Raw genomic sequence first — 23,519 nt, forward strand, 5'->3', positions numbered from 1 at the left:
TAGTCCTTAATTGACAACTAATCAGCTATTAGGAGTATATGAGTATATGATACGGAACAAATTTGCTCTTCACACTGCCTGGAACGCAGTGCAGCCTTATATTCCTGCAATAGATGCAGCTGCAGTTTCAGGATAGCTTCATTCAGTTTCTATCACAAATATCAGCTCTCAGTTAAACCAGTGAACCAGCTGGGACAGTGTTGCATCTGGACAGGCTCAGGGAAATCAATGATGTACTGACTTGAATGTCGTGACTTTATAATATGTGGAAATGTCATTGGTGTATGTGCCTGTTTAATCCTCTGTTGTTGCCACATATTTTCGTTCTGATGAAATATTAGAAAATATGGGTAATATCGGAGTGCACCATGATACTGAACATCTGAACGGGAATATGGTGTTGTACATTTCTCCATTGAGTGGCGGTAGATGACCACACACAGAGAGCACTCCAGGGCTCAAAAAGAAAGTGGGAGGTGATGTGAACCAAACATTTACGCACGCCTGAGCTCTCCATATTTCACCCAGAGGAGCGCATGGATCCGGGGTTAGGCACACAGCCCGTCGCTGTCCTGGATGCTGCACAGATTCAGACAGGAGGCTGCCGCATCCCTCAGTTTGAACATATCGTACATAATACTGATAGCTGCGACTGTGACAGCTTGAGCTAAGTAGGCAGAGGTACCGCACAGGAGCTGTTGTTTCGTGTACAGTACCGGTGTCGAGAGCGCGGGGAGATGGAGCGGTGGAAAGGCAGAGTGGCCCTGGTGACCGGAGCCTCGGTGGGGATTGGAGCGGCGGTCGCCCGGGCACTGGTCCAGCAAGGCATGAGGGTTGTCGGCTGTGCAAGGAATGTCGACAAAATAGAGGTGGGTAATTTATTATCATTAACAGCTGCAAAATAAGTCGGACCGACTCGTAGCAGAGGCTGCTAGCCACAAACAAACTAGCTAACTAACGTTAACTGCTAGCTAACATTAGCTTCAGAACTTCAGCCAGAAACCTTTAGCCTCAGCGTGAACGCGACATGAAGCTAACCTTTACGCACTCTTTGCTGCTTTGTTTCTCGAAATGAACAAGTCAGACATGATGTTACGTCAGGTAAGCAGTTTTACTAAAGAGCAGACACCCCACTAATCTCAGTGCTATTACAAAGATAACATGTTTGACTAATATTAAATCCAAAACAATTATACACTTGACGAACAGTGGCATCATAAACAGTGTAAACCATATCTGAACCCCGACTAGCTATTGTTACCAGTTTCCCATATAAATAACATGAAAACAGGGATTTCGACTGCACACTGAGAAAGTGTTCGATGACATACAGTATCACCCACCATACAAGGCAAATGCGATGCTCCTAAACCAGCATCACTCTGCCACCACACCCCTAATCTCTAATAATCTCTATTATTAATCCCTGCTGGAAAATTCGCTTTTCTTTGGCTGACCTTGTGCAGTGAGGTCAGAGGTCAGGGGCAGCAGCAGGCAGGTACAGAGCTGCCAGGTGTTCAGCATGTCTTTCCAGTTGACACCTGAGCAAAGGAGTCGCCTGTTAACACCTGAGTATTGAGTGGGAGAGTCATCCTGGCATCCTCCATCTAGCCAGTGTTACAGTAATAGATGGTCAGACCAGCTGGAGTCAACGTACCTCGCTGTGGTTTCAATGGGTGCTTCACCAGTGTCAGGGTGTCCCCACTCTTGTGGGACACTGTCCATGAATTGTTGTCTGGAGGGTATCAGAGTGTCTTTCCTCATCAAAGGTTTCAGGCTCTCTAGTGACTCTCAACCAATCGGCTTACCAAAAAAGATTGAAATAAAAGTGACCCACATTTCTACCTTTATATAACCACAAATGTATTTTATTAAAACAACTCAAATTTTTCGTTTGAAAGAACATTTCCATTCATATACCCCTTTATTTCATTTCTTCCACCCAGACCTTGCACACCAGGATTCATTTCTGATGCAGTTTGGGACAAACATGATCCAATACACGCAACAGTTTTTTTTTTAGGTCAGTGTTCAACTAGCTGTTTAACAGAGAGCTGAAGTCACACGCTCTTTGAGAAAAGAACTATGAAACTATGAACTAAGAACTATGAAATTAATGAGTGCCAGTGGTGATTGTGCTTGAACTGCATGTGAAATTATCACTGCACATTGAACCAGTGAATTCATGGCTGTGATTAAAACAGTCACTAATTCTTAAGGTGAATGTGTTCATCCATTCAAGTTAAATGCAGTGGTCGCAACTTGTGTGACACAGCCTGGCTTTGGTGGAGTGTTGATGGGAAGGCAGATGCTTCCTCCGGGGCAGGTGTCAGTGGCCCCTCCCTCTTGTCTAACCACAAGCCATAAGGCACTGCACCCTGCTTATCTTGTCAGCCAATAATTAGCCTCACGCTCCTCACCCTACACTTGTCCTAGCAGCCAGTACTGGGCTGCAGAAGACCTACTAGACCTACATTCAGCCACCTTTTTGACAGCTACTGCACTGTGTTTTTCATAAAGCAGAGGACTGTAGTTTGGCATGCTTGTGGCCATTAACAGCACGGTCATATTTGAAAATGTAGGCATTGTATTTTACTGATGGTCACCTAAGTACATCCATGTATGTAACACAGTCACATTGTATGGTAGCAGTCATAGAAATGATTAAAATAAAAACATTTATTTGCCCACTATTGAGCAAATGTTTGTTAAATAGATCTATGTTCATACTTTTTGACAACAGTCCTTTTTTGCCAATTATGACATTTATTAAAGCAGTGTGATGTGAATTGTAACTCTCTCCTCAAGTTGGGAGAGTGGTTGGCGGATGAGATGATTAAAGGGTCACCCACGCGTAACTGTGTTACATCCAACTTAATGACCAGCGGTGTCCCAGTATCAGCTTGTTTTGAAAAGACACAAGCGTGAGATCTGTTTCCTCATCTTAGGTTCACCTTTTCTCACCAAGTGGTCCTATAGTGCGCCATACAGTCCTGTGGCCGTTACATACATTTGTGCTGCTGTTTACAGTTTGCAATAATGTAGCATGGCAAAGCCTGGCAAGAGCATTGGAACAACATCAGTTTGAAAGCATGAATGGTAAGCGTGTGCGGCATTTCAAAGTTAAGGTTTCTATCCAGTGATTTAAAAGAAAATTCCATAGTTTAGTCAGGTCTTGTTTTTTACGCGCAAGCATTTTCCCCACTTTTACTACCGACACCCACACCCACACACACCCACACCCAAGCCCATACATGCATACAGTCAGTGTGAATTGTGCAATAGATAGCTTCCCTCCATTCATATTCTGGTCACATGGCCTCCCCTGTCAATAGTTAACTGCAGCGGCTTGTTTCAGCCCTTGTCTGTGACTTGTGCAAGACTAAAACAAGGTCACAACATTTCAAATCTTCATAGTACTTTTACATAATACAAAATCAGTCAGCATTAATGAACTGACTGCATCACAGCCAGAGCAATCTTAACTACTCTTATTAAAGATTACAATACATGAAACCCAAAGCTTAGATTCTACTAACTAAACATTTGGACAAACTAGAGAGAGATACCAGCTTGAATAGAGGGGCAGGTTTCCATCTCTCCAATTCAATGGCAGATTTCATCACTTGTACAAGACCTTAGAGAGTTATCTGTGTGAGTTGAGGGACAAAGCCAGTATTGTACTCTTTCTGCTGTGTAAACTGGGTTCTTGCTGTAGTTGTGCCAAACCTGGCATGCTGCTAGTGGGGGATGCAAGTGTCCATCACGAAGCAATTGTTCTTGACTTCCCTTTTGGTGTTTATTTCTTTACTTGGGGGAAATCAAGTTTTTGTGGTCAGTGCTTTCCATCAGTAATATTCCCACTCATGGTAGACCCGATAAAACGATTATTAAAGGGAGAAAGGTATTCAGATATTATCGCTTTCTGTTTTTGTGTGTAAACAAATCGTGGAGAAAGTGGAGTGGAGAGTTGTGACTGCAGTATTGTTTTATTGTCTGTGTGGCTATAGAGTAGTCAGTGGGGGGGCAGTGAGCTGAAGGGAGACGTGTGGTCACCATGGGCTCTTTGCAGGAATGGAGATGGCAGGGCCGCATCCAAGTAGCAGCAACACAGCTTCCCATTAACCCTGTAAAGCCAGTGGAAGACTCTTTTATTTCTGTGGAAGAAAAATCTCCTCAGTGCATGCAGTGGATTCTTTGAGGATCTAAAAGGTTCAGAGGTGGCCTCTGTGCATTGGACAGTGCAGTCATAGTGCACTGCTGAGAGCCACATGTACACACGTTTTGATTTTAGCCAGCCACTGCAGAGTTTGATTTCAGTGGCAAGATCATAAAACAGTGGAAGGATCCTAAATAAAACTATATGCACATTTGTGAGATTGATGCCATATTACAGCCCTGCTTCCCAAGAAGTTAGGGCACCATATAAAACATAAATAAAAACTGAATGCAGTCATTTGCAAATGAACTGTGTTCACTGAAAAAGTGTTCCTGAGTCCATTCAGTAACATCCTTTATCCAATCATGTGTTCACAAAGTAGTGAACCTCGCTCCATCCTCACTTGTGATCGACTGAGCCTTTCCAGGATGCCTCTTCCATATCCAATCATGATGCTGTCCTGTGGAACCTACCTACCTGTGGAATGCTCCAAACAGGTGTTTTTGAAGCATTCCACATCTTTCCCAGTCTTTGAAATGTGTTGCTGTATCAGATCCAGAATAAACAGATATTTACAACAATCAGTGAAGCTGATGAGCTCAAACATTAAATATATTGTCTTTGCATTATTTTATGTTTTATACAACATCCCAACTTTTTTGGAATCAGTGTTGAAAGATTTTGTCTGAGCTCACATGTGACTCAGAGGAAGACGAGGACACATAGTTGCTGATAGAAAAGAGCCCATATAGCCCATATTATGGATTACATTTGCTTACCAAGCACAGTAAAACACAGTTATGGGAGAATGAACCTGAGCTGCCGATCGCCACAACTCAAATAATCCCTCATTTAAAACACAAAGATTAGATTTAACACATCAATTCATTTGTTTGCTTTTCCCACGTTTGTCAGGGAAATTCCATCATGCTGAATGAATTGATGTTTATTTTGCTAAACTTGATTTCACAAACCTTAATGAGTTTTAATGAAATATAGCAAAAGGTGCTATCTGAATGTCCCATAGCCTGGTGGCTGACATGGGTGTCATAATGTGTAAGCCTACACCCTGAAAATATAAGAGAACCATAAATTGCATGTTCTGTATTATCTGCAGGTCAGGGCTGGTGGGGAGGAGGTTAGTGTCAGTGCTGCTGTCGCTCTAGGGGAGGAGAGGCAGGGGGTGGTATGGGGTGGGGTCTGTCACATAATCAATCAAATTGAACGGTCGCCTATGCATCTAATGATTCCTGGAAAGTATACTATGTGTCGCACTGTATGCATCTCGACAAGAAACATCAAAGCCTAATTCTTCAAGCTAAAATAAGGAAGGACCCAGGAGGAAGAGCCACATTCTCAATGGTGTCTCTTCACTGGTCAGTGAAATCGTACAGGCTAAATGCAGAACCAACACCTGCTTCTCCATAATAAATACATTTATAGTATTGTAACTCCATTTGAAAGTGATGAAGTGAAACTGACATTTCCGGGGTGCTTTGAGGCTGCCCGGAAAAGAGACATCTGTCAAAATTCAAAGCTTGACTGCTGCAATTTTAGATCACATCATGAATTTAGAAAAGATCATTTGTGAGTTTTTAGTGCCAGACACATTTGTAGCAGGCACAAAGAGAGCGGGAAGAGATTGTGGATAAAATGTGTCCAAAGAAGATTATCTTAGTCACGTTGTTATGCTCAATGATAAAGAAAAGCGGTGTGGGATAGGAAAACTCTCACCAGCAGCCTAAGCGACAGATGATTCCCCCCACTGCCATAGTGTACGCGCTGGTGGCCTCTGAGGTAGACATTTGAATACATTGGTTAGATTCTGGTCTTTGCCACTTTTCAGACTGTCAAAGCTTACATGCGCACTTTTTTTTCCCCAGTGGGTTTGTATCAAACAGGCTCCTGATTGGCTGCCTGTTCATGCAGCTCTGCACTCTTCAGGTAGCCTAAGTATCTTTTACTAGACTGAATAAATGCTAAATTCAAACTCAGAGGCTTTGGCAGGTGAGCCAGCAGATTAATTGAAGACCTTGGCCAACCAGCCTGGATTTGGTGCCCATTCTGAAGGAGGTAAAAGGTGCTCAGTCATGCTTCACCAGCTGAGGTGACACAATAAAAGTCAATCAGTGTCTCTCTGTCTGCAAATCTGAAGCAGCCGCAGCCACCTCGTGTGGGTTCAGTGTGGACAGCCTGTCCTGTAATTTCACAGTGAATAGATTTCTCTCCAGAAAGGATTTCAAGTGGGTCAGGTCAGACAGCTTTACTCTCTTTGTCTCACACCCCTCTGCCTCACTTTGCATTTCTCTCTTTTAGTCTGTGTCCTGATTATTCTTTATATACATGTCTGTCTTTTTCTAGATGGTTGTTGAAACATTTCCCAACCTCACTGTTATTTCAAAGCTTGATTTACCTTATGGACATTAAATATAGTATCTATGAATAGACCAGTCATTATGCTTTAGTTGTGCTTTTTCCTGTATCACTTGTCATTGGCTGTGAAAAATCTCAGCGCTGCTGTCCTCACCTGAACACTTCTGTTTGATTTCCAGTGTCAGATTTCTCCTGAGCTTATCGAGTTACCTCACGGCTTCTTGGGCTCACAGGCTTTTGCCTTACCTATGCAGAAAGCTTTTCCACTGACTGCACGCTTTCCACTTGCACTGTGAGCTGACGAAGACGTATACCTAACTAATAATCCATCATGTTTCCATGGATTCTGCTCCCAAAGAGAAGCACTGTTCTCACCAGCACAACTAATAACATCTTTTTCTCATATATGAATCCTCCCAAAGCAGCAGTCCACATTGTTTGAGGGTACAAATGACATATGGGTTTGTAGACTCACAGTTATGAAATAAAGGCAGGTGATGCTCATAAGAAAGTCTATTTCATCTCTATAATGGTCCCACCTCTGCTTTTTAGCTTAAATAGTTTAAATAGCTTAAATTAGTTTTAAAACTCACCTTATCCTCTTCCAAATTGCCAGGCTTTTGTGCAGGAAATTTAGTATGAGAACTACTTAGCGTAGAAATTGCCACAACAGTAGGTGGAAGAATGATGGGCAAATAATGAAATAAGATCTCAGTTGCATTCATTTACTCTGACTGTAGTGTCTACTAAAATCTGTTGTGCTGCACCCACCACTTTGTCCGTAACTCGCTAGCAAAGACCTGTATCACTGCAATACTGTAATACAGCTGGTATTATGGCATATTAATGAAAAATCAGTTGCATTTCTTCTCTATAAATTATTGAAAGCTTTTATGTGGGGAGCGTTTTTAATGGCTTATTATGTGAGATCACCGGGGCCTCGTACACTTTAGTCTGATTGGTCTGGACAGCTCAGTGACCCCTATGAGCCGTTCTCCCCGCACCACCACTGTGCTGTCCTGTCTGTGCTTATCATCTCTCAAGGTGTAAGGTTTACTGGCATTGACGTTCCCTCCCCGGGCCTCCTGCTATGATAGGTGGGGCGCTTCCTGTCCTGTCCTGTTGAAGACTTGCTAGAAAGCTCCTCTCTACGTGCATGGTCTGTAGGATTGTGTGTGTGTTTGTTAGAAGGAGGCCTGATGTGCAAGAGAGGAAGACGAACGCTAAGTGCAACTGCAGGAGCAGGCCAGCACTTGTAATTGAATGTATATCTAACAGAGAGAGCAGAGTGTAAAAGAAAGCACTTTGTGGTGAAAGGATTTTCTGAATCTACAGCAGAAACACAGAGAGTTCAGCAAGTTCAGTATGTCCAAAAATGGGGAGGGGTGCACGATAAAGAATGCAAATTGGATTGTTTTCGCTTCGAAAGAGGCCAAATTGGATTTGTTGCTGGGTGTTTGTTTGATATTGGAAACATTTTATGGCTACTCGAAGCTCAGATGCTGAATAGCTCCAGCTCAGGCTGGCTCACTTTGAAAGGTTTTCATCTTGGACGCGTCAGATCAACACCGTCTCCATGAGACTCTCCTGTGTCTGTTTGTGTTGTGTGCCCTGGGCTCCAGTTATCATAAACTTAGCATGCATAATGATGTGGCTCATAGCTGGCATCAGGGCCGCCCTCAGGCCTGTGGTGAGAGCAAAGTTGAGGCAGCGATGGCCAGCATCAGGTGCAGGAATAACCCGTGACACGAGATAGAGGAGCAGCGTGATGCATGCTGGTTTACTAGAAGGAAGCTTCACCCCTCAGCATGTTTCAACTCCAAACAAGAGAACTGGAGAGCCAGTTTTTATCATATGATAGCAATGTGAACAAACAAATAAAGGCTGCTCTCTGTAGTACATCCAGGATTCAAGTAGTGCTGACAGAAACACCATCCTCACATTGTTCTCTTTCTTATTTCAAATAAAGATCTGCTGCTGCTATTACTTTGTTAAAATAAAATGTCACCACACTGGTTGCACCAGTCTGTTACACAACACCTGGCTGCTTGTTCAGTCTTTAATCTATCAGAGTTATAAAAGCCTTTTTCATTTACTACCAAACGTCAGTTGTCATGCACTTGTAAGCAAAGACATTTTTTAATGTACTCATCACCAGGCAGTGTGTTCAGACTTAAAGTTATTTGCACTCAGGACTAATACTAAAACTTGTGACATTATTTTAGAGGTTGCTGAGCTTCCTGAATTGCTCCTCTGGTATTTCTTGACTGGAACTCCTCAGGAAAGCCTGTCTGTTAATGAGTGTAGTTATTAACAAAGAGTGTAATTATTTTTCTTATCTCCTGGTCTTGACGAGACTGTCCTGAAGGAAGTGCTGTAAAACCACCCTGTTCAACCTTTAGACCTTTTGGTGGCAGCTTCTCAGGCTGTGAAGAAGAGATAATAGCGCAGCCATCCCCTCTCCCCTGCTGCAATTCTGTTATACAGCCTACTGTCACCTTTGACCCCACGCTCAGTACGATTGTGCCCGGCCAAACTCGAAAGACTCGATTTTTATGTCACACACTGTTAGGTCAGCTGGATAATAAGTGACAGGGTGTTCTTCAGAGATCTTTGTTTGCTTTCAGTAAAGAAATCAAGAATTTCACTTCAGTTATTTATTAATTTATTTATGTTATTTTTTTGTCCGATTGAAACTTCCTGGTATCTTCAAGCGTGGTTTTGGCTCTGTGCTTCATGCCTGAGGGGGCAAATGTTGCTTACATTTCAGTGATTCGACTTGTGAAGATAATCGCACTGAATTAGTCATATGCAAATTCATCTGTTGGGTGGATTTTCTCGTAGCTGTGCTCTCATGACCCATCCTGTGCTGCTGTTCTCCTGCCGTCCTATAGACTGAAACATCCTGGCATCTGAACGCATTTTGATCAGCTTCAGTGCATCATTTTTCACATTTCACTCACTCTCTCTCTTGCTCGCTCTCCTTCTGTTTCACTTCCTGGCTGCCGGCCCTCCCTCCTCCTGCACACGTTTTTCTGATCACTGGACAACAACCTCCGTAATGAGGATGAAAATGCATTATGACAGGCATAATTGTTTGGTGTGTCGCAGGTACTTAAGAGACAGCACAGAAAGGATTAAAAGAGGAGGAGTTGCCATCTGAATTGTGGCTGCATTACATTGTTTGGTTTTTTTAACCGCCTAGCATTCTTTTCATAGAATAAGAGGAGGCACAGCGGCCTATAACACAATCCCGCTTTTGTCTGGAAGACCTCCTGAGTCAACCTGAGACAAATCTAATTTTTCAGCTCTCTCTGCTTACAGCTGCCACCTTGTGCTATTGATCTGTCTCCCCACTTAAAGCTCGTCTGCCTTTGGGGCTTTGGCATCTTTATTTTTACCTCTTTCCCGTTCTCTAGCGAGTTGTTCTGCTGGTCCATTAACACCAGTTCCACGTGGGTGGGTGAATGATTGATGAACATGACGTGGAAATGATGTCCCTTGCGTTGTAGACTTTATGTAACAGCCCCCTGCAGGGGTTACAGGCCGTGAATGTGCATGTGTAGCAATGAACACACACATGTCTGAGTGCTGCCTGGGTGTGTGTGCACTCATTGCTCGAACATGTAAAGGCTTTATGACCTGTTATTAGTCTTTTGAATTGTAAGAATTTTTATGTTTCAGCATTGGTCTTATCAAGGCTGCGTGAGTAATGGCAAACAGTGATTTTATTTGAGTTCCAGAGCTGTGTTTGCATGTGCACTCTTCCATTACTGCCCCGGAACAAAACCTCATGAAAGTAACTGATAGTACAGACGATATGAAAATAGGTTTGTACGTGTAAAATGTTTTGAGTTTGTAAATATTGCCCAAAGAGAAACAAACAAAACGGACAAATGAAATGATCTCGCTGATGTCAGGAGTCTGTGTCTGTGTCAAACATAAATTAAACAGAATGTGATCATTTGCTCGTCCTTTTTGGCATCTTTTCAATTAAAAACAGCACAAAGTCAGTATATTTAATGTTTGACCTCATCAGCTTCATTGATTTTTGTAAATATCTGCTTATTCTGAATCTGATGCAGCAACACGATTCAAAGACTGGGAAAGGTGATGAATGCTCCAAAAACACCTGTTTGGATCATTCCACAGGTAAACAGGTTGATTGGTAACAGGTGATAGCATCATGATTGGGTAGGAAAGGAGCATCCTGGAAAGGCTCAGTCGATCACAAGCGAGGATGGAGAGAGGTTCACTACTTTGTGAACACATGATTGGATAAAGGATGTTACTGCATGGACTCAGGAACACTTTGTCAGTGAACACAGTTTGCAAATGACTGCATTCAGTTTTTTTCAACTTTTTATACAGCGTCCAAACTTTTTTGGAATCAGAGTTTTATTCTGATGCTGCATTTGATTGATTTGATTGGCTCCAGTACGCTTTGACCACAAACATACTTGGCTTCCGTTTTTTGTGTTTCCTCAGGACTCATGTGATTATCATCTGTCATGAAGATATTTTTAGTGGTTTTTCATTCCTGTCTTTTTCAGCGTGATGCCAAACATGTTTAACCTGCAGATATCCAGTTTCAGTGTGTTACTGTGATGAATGAATCATCCGTACAATGCATTTGTAAACTACGTGGCTGCAGCATTTTCTCACCTTGTAGCGTGTCTGTGGGACAGCATGCTCAAGTGCCATTGCTGTAGGTGAGGCCAGTACGAGGGCCGGTACTGGCCGTGGCGGTACAGCTGGTGCCAGAACTCACCCACACGAACATAAGAGTTTCACAGCCGGAGACTTCCTGTAGCTGGACCATGATCACAGTCTATTTGCTCTGCTGCTCTCACTTAAACCTCAGAAACTCAACCAATCCTCCCCCTCTAACAATGGACGGGCACGGCTTCCCCTTTACATTAACCTCTTTTCTCAGTAAAGAAGAGCCTCTCCACCAGCCTGCCTGCTCCTTTGTGCCTGAGAGCCTGTCCCTCCAAGGATTCAGGCCAGTGTGATGTAAGGATCTTTGGTTTAGCTTCACGTTAAAGGCAATGTGGAAAAGGTCGTGGTTCACCTGTCTGCAGCATGACAGATGAGACACGTTTTCAGTGTTTTAGCATTTTGACAGCTTTATTCGGGTAATGCCTTCTCTCTGGATAATCCCGGTTAAACTGCTTAGAGGAAGAGCAGGGGAAGCTGCATACTCTAAGTGTGAGATAGGGTGTATTCACTTCATTTTGTGTTTTTGTTGGTAAAAACCAAAATTATCCCTCAATCCAATTTTACCCTGATTATAAAACACAGGCTTCACAAATACACTTAGTTTCCTTTTTCCTTCGGGAGCGGCTGCAGAGGCCGCCGCGGTCAGCAGATATGCTGTAGAACATACATCCAGGCATCAGTCTTTGAATATAAGATCCCACAGCATTGATCCAAACAACTACATATGGTGATTACAAACTTTCTGCTGCTGCTGTCTTCATTTCTTTTCATCCACAGATATTCACAGGTACACATAAATCCTGACCTTTTTATATATAGCTAGCTTGATTCCTGTGGTGTTTATATAATCACAGTCACACCCTCAACATGTCATATGGCCGCTCTGTATTCTGGTCTATCATTACACATTGTGCAGGAGTTGGTATCTCCTATGCCAATGCTTTGATGGGATCAGTGACTCCCAACCAGGAATACTTCTACCCCAAAGGGTCCTTTTGCAGTTGCCAGGAGGCTATGTGGGCAGCTTAATGATTGATTCAACTACAAAAGCTTTAAACTGATTGATCAGAAACGTTTATCCACAAGCAAATTTACAGTGGCTAGTAACCTGCTCATTAGTCAGTCAGTTATTACACAACAGCACATTTTATGTTCAGATTTATTCATTAGGATAAACCCCTTGAGATGTGTTACCTCATTTTCAAGGTTTTGCACATGAAAGTGTGCGAAAACTAGTTGGCAGGTGAGCAAAGAAGTTGAAGTTATTAGCTATTGTTAAAAGTAATGAATACTCAGCTGAAATATTTAGCAAAAAGTACTGAATAGAGAGTCAAAATTAAAGAAGAAAAGTGCTGTCAGACTCCGTTGTGCCGTGCTGGATATACCTGAATGCAACTTACTGTCTGTTCATGTACGGAATAAAACCCACACACCAGAATATGCCCGCACAGCATTTGCTCGTTATGGCTGATCACTGTTACTTTTGTATGGTGTTGAAGGTTCAGTGGGTCAATTTTTCCTTCACTACGTCCTCTTGGTGGAATTTGTAAACATTTAATCCTGTTGGCGGCTGAGACACTCACACAGGCAGAGTGCTACACATTGCTGTGCATCAAATCTGTCTACCACCAGCCCCACCCTCAACACCCACGCCCCATCCAGTTGGACTGGCACCCAGAGCGAGACATCAGGTGACCGGTGCAGCTGTGCCTGGCTGGAGGATCTGTGTCAGTTTGTATCAAACCCCACAGTGGTGGACAGCCGGCTGACCTGGTTGGAGTGTAGCCTGCTCAGCCTGCGGCAGGCTCAGCCCCGCTGTATCCTGAAGGAAGAGGCAGCCTATCAGTGCAAAGCCTCTTTCTCTCATCCAGGGTCATGATTTGGATTTTGGTAGAAAGTGGAATTTCAGTGAATGTACTTATTATCAGGAAACAAGTGTGCACTGGAGTGGTTTTGGCTGAACTGGTGCCGTCAGGTTACCTCTGGCTCTCAGCTGATGTGCTGTTGATTTTATGGTTGCATGTTCTCACTGCTTTCTCAGTGTCTGAGTGGGTAGGGTGATTATCATGGGACGCTACCTTAATTACGGTGCTGCTGCAGGTTAATCATTTCTAGCGCTTAAGTAACAGTGTCTCAGTCCTGATAATCGATTTTGACCACTTACATGGCAACTTGTATTGCTTAAAATGTGTTTATTATCCTCTAACAAGTGTGCATCAAATGATTTGTGCTTTTCAGAAGCTGGCAGCAGAGTGTCAGAGTGCAGGCTACAGTGGCACACTGATCCCTTACAAGTGTGATCTGTCCAACGAGGAGGAGATCCTGTCCATGTTTTCTGCAATCAAGACGCTGCACAAGGGTGTGGACGTATGCATCAACAATGCTGGACTGGCCCACAATGAGCCCTTGCTCAGCGGAAAGACGGAGGGCTGGAGGAACATGATCGATGTGGGTGGATCGCAGACACACAAATAGAAATGCTTCGGCTGAAAGGAGCTGGAGAGAAACTTAGTGTTTATTGAGAAAAGGCATTGTTAGAATGACCCCCTTGCTTTTCTGTCATATTGATTTTCTGGCTGCTCTACTCAAACAGAGAGCAGAGGGAGGAGCTGAAATGATTGCCTGATGTGTGTGGAAGTCTTGTGTTTGTCGAGCTTGTGTTGCTCAAAGAATAAGAGATAAAGCAGAAATGCGTGTGTGCATGGGTCTGCGCAGACACACACACACACACACACACACACACACTGATCCCCTCCCCTCACAGAGGCTGCTTCATTGGCTCTGAGGAGAAGCCCTGGCACAGCAGAGGCCCACTAATGAAAGCCAGCACTATTTCTCTTGTTGGGACATTCTGATTCATTGAGCTCTTGACCACTGAAGACCCCCTGCTCTAAAGTCTGTGTCCCCAGACTCCTCCATTCGTAATGTTCATCCATCTGTTGTCATGGCAGCTCACGTGAATGTGTACAGCAGTGTATTTTTAGCCTGTGTTTAATCTGTAGGCTGACCTTGTTTGGTCACTTCCCCCTATCTTGCCACCATGTTGGCTTTAACTTGCCATCTATCAGTGTCACTACAGGAGCAGCTTAGAGGCCACAAGCTGGACAGGAACAGCAGGTTCAGATGGTCCAGCACAGTGACCCAGCCATCATCAATCTGTTGAACAGATACAGTCTCATCACATGCCATTGTTAAATGTGATTTAGCAATAAACCACAATTAAGTTTTGAGAGCTTCCTAATGAATTTGACTTCTTGTCTTGCTTGAACACAGTGGATATGTATAAATACATTGGCTGTTACATGAAAGGTTTCACTTGCCATCTTCACCTCCCCTGCAGGTAAACATCTTAGCCTTGTCTATCTGTACCCGTGAGGCATACAAATCAATGAAGGAGAGGAATGTGGATGATGGCCACATCATCAATATTAACAGGTAAACTACACACAACCATCGAGAGCAAAGAACAAATGTATGGATTCATCTGAAAGCACCTTGGTCAGTTTGTTCAAGGTGATTTTAATCTGGCAGGCATTAAGTAAATCCAGTTGTGAGCTCCACCTGACCCCTGCTTCACCTGGAACAATGTGAAGAACTGACAGTGAACTTAGATCTTCATTTAAACTTATTTTATTGCCATTGATGTAGTAATCTTATTATAATCCTGTCGTTGAATTTTGTAGTTAAATTGTAGTGGTTCAAATGTCAAATTCAATTTTGCAAACCATACAAATGACCTTGTGAGAAATCTTGCTGTGTAAGTGAGCAAGTAGACTTTTCACAGAGAATTTTATTTCCTTAATTTGGGCTGGAATCAAGGTTGAGCTGCAAAATGTGGTTACAGGCTCATGCCTTTGTGCTTCCTCTTCTACCTGTTACAGTATGGGTGGGCACAGAGTGGTGCCAAGTGCTGATGAGCATTTCTACTGTGCCACTAAATACGCTGTGACTGCTTTGACTGAGGGGATACGGCAAGAGCTTCGCGAAGCAAACACCCACATCAGAGCCACAGTAAGTTCGTGGTCACCATCAGAGTGTGCAGGTTCTTCTTGGGCCTGTGTATCTTCCATATATTGGATCACATTATTGACTCTCCATACAGTATGCCCTCACTTTATAATGAGTTTGGGAAAGTGTGTTTTGTCTGTGTAGTGCCTTTCTAATACGTTTCCCTCTCCTGCAGAGTATATCTCCTGGAATAGTGGAGACTGAGTTTGCCTTCAGGCACCACAACAGTGATCCAGAGAAAGCAGCTGCAGTGTATGAGAGTATCAAAGTAAGAGAGCACATGTGACTCAGAGCCCATTTACACCTGCTGTTAAAAGTGATCTGTGTCCTGTCATGTCCACATCTGGAGTTAGTCTCAGTTGCATTGTGTTCAGATCTCAGGTAGGTGGAAACGTAATCCATACAACGTGCTGGCATCCATACACATCAGAACATTAATACAGGTATTTGTTTTTAGCTAACCGGGAATGAAAGTGAGCAAACAAGCTGAATGATGACAGGAAATGAATATTTAAGTTTTCATAGACAGCATTAAGTTTTCAAATATTGCCCTAAATCAATGAATTTCAAAACTAAAATTTTTCTGGAGCTGATTTGCTGCCCAAATTACTTGCAGAGATCTAATCTCAATGGGGATATCGAGAACATGTTAAAAATAGTGAGACTGGGTTGTTTTTTCTCCAAATGATGATGCAAATTGTAAACCAGGTGTAAATGGACTGTGAGAGTCAACAGATACATTTCACCAAGTGAAAGTACCTGAGTGCTGTTGCAGCAATAATACTATTTTTTCTACTTTTCAGTGTTTGAAAGCAGAAGACATAGCCAGTGCAGTCACATTTGTCCTCAGTGCCCCTCCTCATGTCCAGGTATGTCTCTTTCTTTCATCAGGTGCATCAGCGTTGAATGGTGAGTGGTTTCTGTATTGATCTTCCTTGTTGGTGTCAACAGATTGGAGACTTGCAGATGAGGCCGGTGGAGCAGGTGTCATAGCAGTGACACAGGAAGCTGCAGGAGGAGCAGACAGACGGCAGCCATGGTGACTCTTAGCGACCTCTGCTGGGCAAAGGGGGAGGGGGGATAAAACAAATCAACTACAACTGTGTTGGATCCGCAGGACGTTGGTCAAAGGGGGAGCCTTAAGGAGGCTGTGCAAGGAAACGAAGGGCGTGGACTTTGTATACCACTACGAAAATACTACTGAATGCAGCCACCTGGTATTTGTGAATTGTTGAGCCCAGTCCTCAACTGAGCTGACTCCAAACTACAGTAGGAACAAATAACAGTGGAGAGAGTTGCTGCTGTGCTCTGTGGTCATATGCACCACCATCACTTCAGAGGGAAGAGTATGCCATTGATTGCACATGTTTTATGTTTTGTTTTTGTAGGTCTTATGACATATCCTTTTCAAATTAAATGGAAAAAGTAATTGTTGTTTATAAGAATGACTTTTTTTTTGTTATTTTTTTTTATATAAATATTTTAACTTTTAATTATAGTTAGATGTGGTCTCATACTCACTAACCATAAACAGTACTATGCTGTACTCACCGTAACTAACCATCAGCAGCCTGTCCATCCTGCCACCTTAAGACACCATTTCTTTTCACAAACACATCCAGTCACCCAAGTTGGGATCTGTCTCCATGTAAGCAATCAGGAAACACATGAGAGAGAGATACCGTTGTCTGTTAAGCACACACGTTTCTACAATCTACAGTGGTTCTGCACTTTGGATTCATTTATGAGGAGTTACGAGAAGGAAACACTGGCTACGTATGTATGTATGTATACCCTAGAAATGTGTCCCTTTGAGTGGAAATTTCTCCTTATAAAGAATTAATAAAAATGATTGCCCAGAAGTAAGTTAGTTTGTGTTATGTTTTGGTAGATTGGTACAACCAGTTTGTCAGTGCAGAAGAAAGACACAAGCTATGGACTTTGTGACATGTTTTTATTACACCTCATATGGCGTAGAGTTGCATGACCCATGTCCACCTGTGCTAACATATATCATTTTTATCCGCAGTGCCCTGTTGTATTTAACCTAATAAATAAGTCAGCCACAATTAATCAGTCCACAGTGCTTTATGTTTTTAAGGGCTGTGATTCAATACAAATGTTCAGCTGTATGAACTGTGAATGTTAAAATGCCATTCTTCATCATTTTATTAGCTAAAATGCATGAGCTAAATATAAAAAAGTACAGTACTAGATGTCAGATTTATCAGCAGTCCCAATTGCATTAGCAGATGCGGCCAAAAGATGGCATCCTTAGCAAAGTAAAAGCCTGTGAAGTCGCTGAGCACCACTCCTGTCATCTGGAGCTCTGTCACAGCAGAGGAGGTGTTAGCCAGATGCTACACAACAATGAAAACAGATTCTACAAGGTGTATTTCCACAACATATTAAAAAAATTGTAAAACTGTTAGCAGAAGTTCAACAAAATCTTACTGATGAAATTCATTGGCTCACAAAAATGGCCAATTCAATATATCTGCATGGCAGATGTGCAACACATTTTCACATCCTGTAAATATTTTTTCTTTTATTAGAAGATTTTAGATTTAAAGCTAATGCCAGACAATCATTTGTGATTTGCTTGAGCTTACTACAAGTCTGCCACTGTAGGTGGCCTGGTGAACATTATGTTCACATTAGGATGCAAAGTGTAGAGGTATCAGAACATTGTCTCCATAGGAGGTTTTTCAGGTAGATCACTGCTGGAGCTGGTGGCTTGATCTCCATTTTTTCCTCCCCTCTCATAATACGCCATCTTTGACTTTTCATTCAGCGCATATGGTGTCAAGGACAGCTTCAGTTTCTGTAGGGGAAATGTACCAATGACATTAACACACATAATGATTGTATGTGAAGATGACATGGCAACACGTGCACATGTACTACTTGCAAATATACATCACCTGCATGAATGAGCCAGGGAGCACCCACAGTGTGTGAAGAGCAGCCAAAGGAATCCATATGATGGAGGCCATGGCAATGACCCAGCCGACACCCTGAGCCCACGGAGGGAAGACATAGTCCCCATAGCGGGCTGGTTTGAACTGAATGATGGAGAAAATCAGGATAACCTGCAACAAGAAGAAACATTTAAAGCTATGGTAGAGAAACTTTCAGGTTGATCTCTGTTTTGCTTTAGGTGGGAAATCTTCTGTCTAAATGATGACGAAGAAAAAACCTGTTGACTTACAGTGACCAGCACGGGATCAACTACCAGCCAACACAGCCTGAAGAAAATGTTTGCCCGTTTTCCCGTCATCTCTTCCAGGTTGCTTGAAAGTCGAGCCACTCCTGCACATGGAAAGCTACTTCAATAAACAGCCGTGCGTGGTTTATTTGACTTTCAGAGCATTTGGCAATGAGACTGAAAATCAGCTATACTATACACACATAGCTTGTATGAATGTAAGATGTGTGGCATTTGGAGTGAAGTGTATCATCACATTAACTGGCCTCTGAAAAAAGAGAAACAACTGAACATCTCACCATAACTCCAACAGATGGCAATAACCTCGAAGAATGCAAGAAACATGATGGACACTATGGCAGTGTAATGGTCCATCAGCTGGAAAACGTAGATCCCCACCTGAACAGAGACACACTCTTTAGACCAGCAGGCACATGAGACTAAAGATCATAATTTGTTTGAATTCATCCAGTAAATTATAGCCTGTACCTGCAAGACACAAGGAATTCCAAGGAGGAAAGCTGCACAGCAAACAGCAAGAACAAACAGTTCCTTCCGCTTGAAAAACTTAATCAGACGTTGGTTGAATTCATCCATGAGACTGGTCACCAGCACTTCAACCATTGCAAACTGCAGAAAAAGAACAAAAGAAGCAAAGAAGTCACGCCGTAGCTCTTTAGGATAAGTGCTGAAGTTGTAATGTTTTCCACGTTTATGACCTCGCTGTCCAGTCCGAGGCAAAGCAGCATGAAGAAGAACATCACAGCCCAGAGCTGAGCCACCGGCATGTTGGCAAAGGCTTGTGGGTAAACAACATAAACCAGGCCTGGACCTAGAGACACAAGCACACAAAGATGTCAGTGTAGCATTGCTGATTGAACAGTAAATCTCCTGTCTAAGAAGGAAAACTGTGACGTGAAATTCTGATGAAAAGAGGAGAATTTCTCAACATCTCTAACCACTCAGTGAGACTTGACCGCAAACATATAAAAGTCTTCAAATCAAAATGTGTCTTCAGAACGTCAGTTGATTCTAATAATAAGATGGGAAAGTTCACAGCTAGGCTGCATGCATTTGAAAGAAGCAGTAACTAAAAAAATCTTTTGCTTTCTATTTGTGTGTGTATCTGTTGATCTGGGTGGCGAGTCGCTGCATGCAATTGCCCTTTACAGAGGTAAATATACATTTTTAAGTTGTATTGAATTGATATTTTGAGCGTGCCACTCCACATTAGGATCTGTACAAACAGCTTTCCACTCTGCAGGCATCTGAGGCCTTTTGATGTCTGTTGAAACACTTTTTCTAGATGGTTAAGTCAAGAATTGTTTCTGTAACACAGGAAAGTATGATGAGCTTGCCTACACTGGAAAGAAAGAGGTTGCATTTATCTCCTTTTCCCCTTTATTTGATCAGAGTATTTATCCAGTCACACAAGCATTACTGGGGAAAAGGTGACACCCTTTAAAGCAAAATCCAATCCAAATAATAAAGTAAAACCAGTCACCCTGTAGCTGAAGATATCAGTTGAGATAATTGTTTTTAATCACTTGTTTTCTTACCATCCACAGCCAAATCCTTGACATCAATGCCCTGCAGGTGAGACATGTATCCAAAGGCAGAGAAAATGACAAAACCTGCCAGGATGCTGGTGAGGGAGTTGATGATGGATATAGTCAGGGTGTCCCTGTGGGGAAAGAGGGTGTTATTTGCATCACTTTCTCTCTGCCCAGAGAGCGTCGTTGTCACTGCTGACTGGATGAGGATTTTGGTATATTACTTCAGAACGTTATTGTTGAAGGCATTGTAGCTCGACATGGCCAGGAGGGAGCCAAAACCAATCCCAATGGAGTTAAAGATCTGAGCTGCAGCATTCACCCACACCTGCAGTGCAGAAGGATATTCGACCTAAACCACTGATCACTGCTGATCACTGCCAGCACCGATCATCAATACACAATCAAATTTGAATGCTAGCTTTTTCTTTGCCACTACAGCACTAATTAACTGCTCTCCGGTGTCAGGCTTACTTCCAGTCCCTCGTCTCCTCTCTCTCTTCTTTCTTACCTCCACTGAGAGCAGCATATTCCATTTCGGGACAATGAAGAAGTTTATTCCATCTATCGCTCCAGGAAGCTGCACATTATTGATCAGCAGGGCAATCAGGATAACATATGGGAACAGAGCCGTGAAGTACACCACCTGCAAACAGAAGCAAACAAGTTGTCATTCACTGTGTCCATCTGTCTCTGTCTCAGAGTGTCTCTGTTTTCACTTACCTTGCCTGTTGATTTCACCCCCTTGAAGATGCAAAGGTAAATGAGGATCCAAGCCAGAAGGAGAATAAGAAAAAGCTCCCAGCGGATCACTCCTGTTTCTTCCACTCCGCTAGTCTGCTCCAGCATCTTATGCCTTCAAAGAAGCCAAACAAAAAAGAGAAAAAGTGCTGATATTTAATGCATGAAGACAGCTACAGTACATTCTCCATTAATCCTGCCATTATGCCTCAAAACTGAGCACACTATAGCCATTAACAGACAGGTGGTTCCAGAGTGGAGTCCTAATGTATAAGTTACTGCAATCCAAACAATTGCTGAAGATCAAAAACACAACTTGGACACAAACTTTTATTTATCTAACATATCTAACAGTGGAGGTGTAAACTGTCATTGGGGTAGCTGTCCCAAAACATCAGTGTCCTCCGGAGCTAACATTCCATTCCTACATTGATCAACCACCTACAGTTAAACAAGTTAATCAGTAAACCAATTTGAAAGCATGAGGTTACACTCTAAAAAGCAAGATACATGTACACAATGAAAAATGTGGATTCTTTATGAAAATCTTCAACATAGCATCACTGCATATTGGAAAACTAATCCCAATACTTCTGTAGTTTATCCAAACAACCAACATCTGTTTTACTTTACTGCTCACAAAGTACAAACAATTTACTTTAGTAGTCAAAAGTGAATGTTTGCCAAACGCTTATCACTTGACTGATATCTCTCACGTGACTCTGATAAGATGTCATTTCAAAGAAAACCTATCATGTGTAGTTAAATAATGAGTGTTTTGTCACTCCTGATATAATTGCCAGAGTTCCAGTTGTGTAAGCAGCTCAGCCTTTTGTTAAGATGTGGGGGAATTGTAATCCTGCTAAAATCTAATAATTATCTAGTCTGGTTTTCTAATTCTGAGAATGAGCACTGGTTTCTCCCATGCAGTGAAACATACTGGAAGAACTCCTGGCTAGCAGTGGAGGAATAACTGCTGTTGGTGGCATGATTGGTACAGTTTGGTGAGTTCCAGGTGTTGTTGCAGTTCTGCCAGGGTAGCGGTGCCTGGAAGGAGTTGAAGAGATAATAGAGGGCCCAGGTGATGACGATGTTGTAGTAGGTGCACATGATAAAGGAGATGGCCACCGAGGCCATGCCAACTCCTGAAGACAGACAAAAATAATGAAAAAATAATGGGCTTTTTGGGTTTTTTATTCAATTAAAAAAAAGTCTATTTTTCAGTTTGGACTGGAATATTTCATCCATGAGAGTACCTTTTAGCAGTGGGCAGACAATAGCCAGGGCATGGACAGGCCCTCTCCTTGTGTATTGACCCACAGTCAGCTCCATGTAGAGCAGAGGGATCCCCAACACCACCAGCATCAACAAGTACGGCACCAGAAAGGCACCTGGCAGGAGGTGATGGTGGAAGTCAACGGTCACATTACACTTTGCTGGCAACGGAGTTTTCGACCGTGCTGGTTTAATGGTATCCTCTAATCTTTAACTTTTGTGAAAGTCATCCTGCACTTGCATTTTCCTCCTAATATCATTATCTATAATAGGCAAATAACATATCCCATAAAACTTTACTTCTTTATTTTTGCAAATCAGTGGTCTTTCTTGTTGTGCATGCAGGATTTCAGATCTCAGAGCACAGTGCAGCCTTATGACACAGACAGTATTCTCACATGAAAGGCACACTGAAGTTACTTCAGAACAATCTGAACATTTCTCAACACAATTACTATCCGTAACGAATATTGTTTGAAGTCAGGCTCACTAACAGCAGTTTGTCAACCTTTGGACCCAGCTTTGAGAACCATGTATATGTGCAGAGGGTTGTCTGGTTTCATATTTCTGCGGATGAAAGTTTAGCTTTGTTTCTCACCTCCTCCACTCCTGTAGCAGAGATAAGGGAACCTCCAAACGTTGCCTAAACCCACAGCACAGCCGATGCCAGCCAGGGTGAACTCAATCTGCCTGCTCCACGTTGGTCTGTCGAGCTGTTCTTCCATGTCTGCTCCGTGTGTCACCACTGTTGCTCCTCTGGGCCCAAACACTATGCAAAGTTTGGCTAGAATATAAGTGACCCTGGCTGATATAACCTTCCTTTTTATTATCTTTAATGATTAGCTTAGCAGAAGCACACCAGCGTGCGGCAGCTCAGAGGCTCACAGCAAGTGTAGGACAGGTGTCATAAAACAATTTTTAGTTTTTTTAATATTTTTGACAAAGCTGTTAAGGTTGAAAATTATTATCTGCCTCACTATTAAATAATTTCATCATACATTATTAAATTTATATTCTCTAATATTTTCTAACATTTCATGGATTCCACAGGCTCTGCAGGCTCTGTAACACCAAAATCTTTACATCAACAAGAAATCTAAAGCTCCCCAGCAAAGACAAAAAGAGACAGATATCTTTTATGTCCTTTCGTCTTTTATGACCAGTTGTTACACGTGTGCTACGTGTGAAATGTGTGAGAAACCACACAATTTGCTCTGAGCGACACATACTGTAAAACAGACTTCAGGTATCATCATGGTCAACAGACCAAATTCCTATTCTGATAACCTTCATGATAAGCAGAGATATCGGGGTCATTCAAATATGTAACCACAAAGAACCACAGCAAGCAAAACCACACCGCAGCTTTCTAAAGGGCTTTTATCAATCAGCCGTATTTGTTTGCGCTGACCGTGCAATTAGGCCCGTGTCCCAGTTGGATAGTTATGGATTTCCTTTTTTGTAGGAAATATGGCAGATC

At 42.5% G+C, this 23,519-nt stretch overlaps 2 protein-coding genes across 2 annotated transcripts; one reads left to right on the forward strand and one right to left on the reverse strand.

The window, feature by feature from the left end:
- The first annotated feature begins 515 nt into the window (after positions 1–515).
- On the forward strand, positions 516–17,333 carry dhrs11a (dehydrogenase/reductase 11a). The gene is made up of 7 exons (XM_070982617.1): positions 516–869; positions 13,493–13,702; positions 14,595–14,689; positions 15,136–15,265; positions 15,438–15,530; positions 16,066–16,131; positions 16,214–17,333. The coding sequence occupies exons 1-7, from the start codon at positions 738–740 to the stop codon at positions 16,253–16,255; spliced, it is 768 nt and encodes a 255-aa protein (XP_070838718.1). The 5' UTR covers positions 516–737; the 3' UTR covers positions 16,256–17,333.
- Positions 17,206–22,764, reverse strand: LOC139344443 (sodium- and chloride-dependent GABA transporter ine). Its single transcript, XM_070982616.1, has 13 exons — positions 22,638–22,764; positions 22,021–22,155; positions 21,705–21,909; positions 20,747–20,879; positions 20,535–20,669; positions 20,248–20,351; positions 20,030–20,154; positions 19,190–19,302; positions 18,960–19,100; positions 18,770–18,869; positions 18,474–18,574; positions 18,187–18,354; positions 17,206–18,086 (listed from the first exon to the last, which is right to left on the reverse strand). The coding sequence occupies exons 1-13, from the start codon at positions 22,762–22,764 to the stop codon at positions 17,943–17,945; spliced, it is 1,731 nt and encodes a 576-aa protein (XP_070838717.1). The 3' UTR covers positions 17,206–17,942.
- Between the last annotated feature and the right edge of the window lie 755 nt (positions 22,765–23,519).

Source organism: Chaetodon trifascialis, chromosome 16 (genome assembly GCF_039877785.1).
Source record: "Chaetodon trifascialis isolate fChaTrf1 chromosome 16, fChaTrf1.hap1, whole genome shotgun sequence".
NCBI lineage: Eukaryota > Metazoa > Chordata > Actinopteri > Chaetodontiformes > Chaetodontidae > Chaetodon > Chaetodon trifascialis.

Coding starts and splice junctions, on each gene's coding strand:
- LOC139344443 (XM_070982616.1), bottom strand. CDS start 22,764: ATGGAAGAACAGCTCGACAGACCAACGTGGAGCAGGCAGATTGAGTTC. Junction 21,910..22,020: donor TGTCTGCCCACTGCTAAAAG/GTACTCTCATGG, acceptor GTCTGTCTTCAG/GAGTTGGCATGGCCTCGGTG. Junction 18,870..18,959: donor GAATTCCTTGTGTCTTGCAG/GTACAGGCTATA, acceptor GTCTCTGTTCAG/GTGGGGATCTACGTTTTCCA.
- dhrs11a (XM_070982617.1), top strand. CDS start 738: ATGGAGCGGTGGAAAGGCAGAGTGGCCCTGGTGACCGGAGCCTCGGTG. Junction 13,703..14,594: donor GCTGGAGGAACATGATCGAT/GTGGGTGGATCG, acceptor CCTCCCCTGCAG/GTAAACATCTTAGCCTTGTC. Junction 15,531..16,065: donor CAGTGTATGAGAGTATCAAA/GTAAGAGAGCAC, acceptor TCTACTTTTCAG/TGTTTGAAAGCAGAAGACAT.